At 32.7% G+C, this 5,716-nt stretch overlaps 1 protein-coding gene across 1 annotated transcript in view; it reads left to right on the top strand.

Annotated features, from left to right (window-relative positions):
- Window positions 1–1,914, top strand: part of LOC106127804 (predicted GPI-anchored protein 58) — a gene marked incomplete at its 5' end in the record, with an annotated part of 5,210 nt that extends 3,296 nt beyond the window's left edge. Inside the window, one exon of the mRNA XM_013326052.1 lies at window positions 1,749–1,914. Coding sequence (XP_013181506.1) covers window positions 1,749–1,914 — 166 coding nt within the window. The remainder of the gene's footprint in view (window positions 1–1,748) is intronic.
- Window positions 1,915–5,716: the final 3,802 nt, after the last annotated feature.

Raw genomic sequence — 5,716 nt, 5'->3', positions numbered from 1 at the left:
AAAAGGGTTACATATCTTAACATAAGACATGTAACTCTTTTCATCGGATGTGGTTCTGTTTGTGTTTCTACGTTGACATCGACTCTGATTTATGTATTGATTACTTTCCATTTTATTTAATTTAAATCTCCCTTAAGTTGTTCTCCCGTAACTTGTTCACCTTAATAGTTTAAATCCATAATGACGCAATGTCTAAACAACGTGTATTAAATTAAAGTTTTTAAAACATTATCTGTCATAAATTATATTACTCTATTTCTTCAAGTTTAATTTGCGAAATATATTGACATATAATTTAAATATATATTTTTTTCGATTAGCTCTCGTGTAATGTGACGATCTATATGTGAAATTATTTTGGACATGATTTATTTGACGTAAACATGGCGCGAACCTTTCTTTTCCATATTTTTTTTTATTTGTAGCATGTTAAAAATCTCCGAAAATTTAAACATTCTTCTTCTTCTTGAGGTGCCTCTCCGACCAGAGATAAAGATTTAAACATTATAATGAGATTAACGAATTTTCTTTTGACTTACTAAAATCAAATTATTGCTGTGCTGTCTATATTAACAAAAGACGTATATTTTATTGAAATTTTTATAATTTTCAAATCCTTTATAATAAGAAAGAAAACATCTCTCAGCTATAAGTGTAGATATATATTACTAAATATGTTGTACCAGCTGTCGCCCGCGACTCCGTCTGCGCGGAATTAAAAAAAATTATTGGTCGCAGCGTAATGTTATATAGCCTAAAGCCTTCCTATATAAATGGACTATACAACAAATTTTTTGGACTATCCAAAGAATTTTTCAAATCGGACCAGTAGTTCCTGAGATTAGCGCGTTTAAACAAACTTTTCCGCTTATTATTATTATTATTATACGCAGAAATATATTGAATTAATTTCACGCTTTGTATAGTAGCAATAGTATGAAAACTTAAATAAGAAAGAGTTTAGCATCAAACAAATTTTACATGAATCATTAAAAAAATCACACAATATTTCCTTAAACATACTACAGCAATGGAAATCTTTTTATTTTTGTATATATTCATATAATTTGTAAATTGACGACATTGTCATTACGGACGTAAACTGAAACTTTAAAGGTGGTGAATATAGTTTTGTGAGCGAGGTTAGGTGTATGCGAATGAAAAACAATTTTGTATTTATTGTCATGTTAAGATGTAGCATATTGCATTGTAAATGTATTATAAGGAGTGTACCGTCGCCGCGGCCGCTGGACCACGTGCCTCACACTTCCAAATTGTAATACTAAAGAGTAAAATAATGTAGAATAATAAATGTAAATATTGTGGTCATGTCTTGTTTATTTCTTCAATATTATCGTGTTCAATGATCAAATATTGCTATGCTATTTTGGTTTCTAATAGCAACCTCTTGAACTTACTATCCCTTGAAAGGTTTTCATTCCACCAGTTGAATAAAACGTAATTTCCATAAGTTACTCACTGGTTACTTATTAAGCTATTATTGAAAATGATGACCTTGAGTCAGTTGATAAAAACAAATTAACGTAATTTTACGTTTCGTGATTATCAAAACCGTTAACAACCAATTCGTATATTTGCTACATTACTGCATGAAAGCGCGTACTTGAGGGTCTAGCACGAATATTTGCGAAAGGCGCCTTCATAACGTATCGCCTAAATATGTATATCAAAACTTTTATGAGATTTGTTGGTGAAATTGAATTGAAAATTTTGTGATGTTACGAAAGCTTTCTCACGGATATTCGTGCTAGACCCTCTGATCGACCGCATCAGGCCGAACCTAAGAAGTCGCGCCAGTCGTATAGAGACAACCGAAGCCTGGACCGCGCGCGGCAGCCCGATTACTGCCGCGCTCGAACGTGCCGCGCGTCTATTGGCTACTTACAGCTTTAGTCGTCCACTGCAAAGAGTATATAAAATAAGAGACGGGTTTCTTGACTAATTAGATACACAAACGGAGAATAAAAATTGACATTTTCAATGCTAGCAATATTATGAACAAGTCTACGTTGCTACCAACCTAAAAAAAACAATTATTCGAGGGAAAACAATTTTGGAAAAATAAAACAATTTCGTTAATTGCAACTTTATTTAATCTTCTGACTAAAGCGAACATATTTTAAGAACGCAACATAATGCTCATTGCTTTCTTAATAATACCATTATTGTTTAGTTCACCAACAAAATACCCCAACTATAATAAATGCTTATTTGTTCCAGTTTGTTTATTTGATAGCTCATATTTTCTGATAGAACTGGAGTAGTAGTGCCACTCTTGTCGGGAGAAATAGAATAGCACTGGAAAGAGATTAGCTCCTATCTGTTGGTAAAATATTTAGAAAATTGCTAACAAGACAATATGCATTGAAGCAAAACAAATCGTCATCATCAAGCTCACTATACGGACACACTATATTCCACTGAGGAGCTCGGAGCCTACCCTCAAGAATGCGACTAGGTTTTATTCAACAACGCAGAGCCAGTGAGGGTTGGTTGACTTCACACATATCTTTAAATTTCTATGCAGTTGTATGCGATTTGTAATTTACAGTAAGAATGTCGGATGGATGTTATCATGAAATTCGAAGAACGTATTACTATATAGCGGAGATCGTACCTGGATATGTAAAATATGATCCGGTCAAGCACCAACTGCACTGCCAACGCTCCAAATAGTCCCCTAATCCAAACTTTTCCTATCAAAACATTGCAAATGTAAAAGTCATGTTAAATATAATGTAATGTAAAAATAGAATACAATATTTAAGTTTTACTTCTCAAATAAATTCATAAAATTATCATGAACCTAATGATTCCGCATTTTAACTCTTTTGTTATTACTATTCTCCATAGATGTGTAACCTATAGATTCCTTAACGAGGAAAAATAATGAGCTTAGGAGGCATCATTTTGGGGTAAAGTACCCGTGTTGAAATTTAAATTACTTGTAAGAAAATTGTATACAATCTCTGTTTAATTTTTATTACTTAGTTCAAAAAAGGTTTAGGTTTTATTATAAGTTGTGATATTTGTAACATCCAAATTTAATAAATTAATTTTGTTTCATATTTTTCACTAAATGGTATTTTTTTTATCTTTTGTACTTGATACTTAATTCCCTATATTTTAGTATATTTTTATCTTGCATACACTGCATTTCCCAATTTCGAGAAAATCTTGTTATGCTAGTGTATATTTTATATTAAAGTCTAATACATATTACTAAAAATTGTCATATTATTAACATCAAACTAATATAAAACACTAAATCTATAGGTTACACATCTATATATCAATATTGACATTAATATAGTTACTAGCATTTCCTGCAACATGGTGACTCTTTTTTAGATTTGTGGTTAAACTACTCCATATAATAAGTTATTTTTCAAATTTAGTTTAGAATTACAATTATCAAACAATCAAACTTTGTAGCACAGATGTTGCAGCGACATGCAGTCAGTAATTCTGATGCAGATTCCTTCATTTAATAATTCTGTAGAACTTGAAGAGGTGCAATCATTCATCTGCAACAGTGTGAAATGGTAATTAATTGATTCAAGTGTACAACATAATCAATTTAATCATTGCTTTTCACCTAATTACATACCTTATTAAAAAAAAAGTGGTTTCTTTGATTATATGGATCTCTTTCCCTTTACTTACAAAACTTCTTTGCAATTATACAGGAACAGATAGGAACTTTTATTGCCTGTCCATTTTTGTGAAATGTCTGTGATAGAATCATAAATCAAATTAGTTTGAAAAACTTGTCATGTCATGACCAATTTACAGTTTGATCTACAATATTTGAAACAATAATAGAGAGATATTCTACACACAACCTAAATAATGTTTAAGTTAATCTTTATTATTGAATCTTTTTCATGTTTCGAGCAAACCATTTTATACTAAATATCAAGCCAATTTAAAAGGTTAAAATTGTTCAAGTAATTGCTGGAAATATGTGCTTTGGGAATTACTTAATATTTACCACTTACCATGTAGAATTTGGCATATGTCTTGTACTTACTTTTATGTTATTTTCATCAATTATTGTTGTAAATTTATTTTTTAGCAATCAGCAAAAGGTCATAAGTTCTAGTTCAACATTTAGTTCTTTTAAATATGAATAGACTGTAAAATTTTATCTTTATAAAAATTATATTTCTGTGAATATACATGTTATAAACCTAGCTTTACTTATCCTGCGTGTAGTGTATGCATAAACGTAGTGTTGTTTGTCTCGAGCGTACACGCCATAAGTACATGCCGGAGAGAGGGGACGTCAGTCGATGTCAGACCTTTGAGCCGGCAACACGTGTCGGTACGTGAACGAGCCAAATATAGCACAACGAATGCTACACTGCGCTTTTCTATTGTTCCAAACTTAACTTACCCTATGTAGTTTTCTTCTTTTTTTTTCAACTTAAGTTACGACCCCAAAAAAACTTCCAAACCAGTGTAAGAATATTCCCTATCGTTTAAGACATATGTAATGGAAATTTGGCTTGATTCGGTTTTGTGAAGAATAACCTGTTATTTTATTAAGAACTTCTATACAATTTCAAAGCGAACTTTCATTTCATTGACTTTTACTAAGTAATAACGAATATAAAAACATTTAGCAACACTTTAACGTAAATATGGAATAAGATTTATTTACGTACATAAAATATCAAGTGTAGTCATTGATACTTTATTTGTATGATATATGTAGTGAGATAGAATAATAGTCAAAACAACAAAAAATACCAAATATAGTACTATTGTATTAAAAAACACAATGTAATTACCACATGGTTCTTGGAAATCTTCTCAGAAGAAAACATCAGCTTTCTATCTCTCAAAATTATAATACACTTCATCCCACAATTCACACTGAAACTACAATATTCTTATCAAATAAGGTTAGATTCAAAATATAATAATACTATACAAAAAAATCTTATAAAGACATAAAGGCTTAAATTCGTTTTTTAAATTACTCCAACTGCGGTCATTCGTTACCCATTCACTGAGCCACGTTTTAGCATCTCCTTGTAAACAATTGCCAATGCGAGAAAGACATTCGTGATCACTCCAATTATTAGTAGCACGGTCTACTTCTTCACACCATGTCTCTATGTCATTAACACTCGGATCAAAATTAGAAATATAATAAGACTGGTTAGATCTCACCGGTATATTTATGGATCGTATCGCATCGATGATGTGATCGGCGGCGCTGGCCTGGACTGAAGTAGCGCTCGCGGGACGCTCCGGTGAGGACGGAGTCGTTGAAGCCTAAAGCGCGCCCTTGAAGCGAGCTCGCAGTCACAGCTTCGCCCAACTGCGACGGCGGCGGCATCGACACGGCAGGAACGGGCTCGGCGCTGATGGTTGCCACAGGCACCGCGGACTTGGCTACTTCCACTGCATCGCGGCCTCTAGACTCCTTTCGTTGAGATGAAGACACTACCTGTTGTTTCTCTAATGACACCAATCTATTCAAAATTTGTTGCATTGTTTCGGTCAAAATATTGCTTGAAGGGCTACGTCGTCTGTAGCGTGAATCATGTTGGCTAGAATACGATCTGCGATTTCGCGACCGAGTCCTACTCTGCCGCCTCTTATTAGGCATGTTTTCTTTTTTTTAGTAAGTAGTAGCAAGTATTTAAAATTAGACGTAATACCAATAGAAGAAGAAGAAGAA

The sequence above is a fragment of the Papilio xuthus genome, unplaced genomic scaffold (genome assembly GCF_000836235.2).
Source record: "Papilio xuthus unplaced genomic scaffold, Pxut_1.1 DF824542.1, whole genome shotgun sequence".
Taxonomy (NCBI): Eukaryota; Metazoa; Arthropoda; class Insecta; order Lepidoptera; family Papilionidae; genus Papilio; species Papilio xuthus.
The sequence above is the reverse complement of the archived record's forward strand: the minus strand, read 5'-3'. Positions and strand labels throughout refer to the sequence as shown.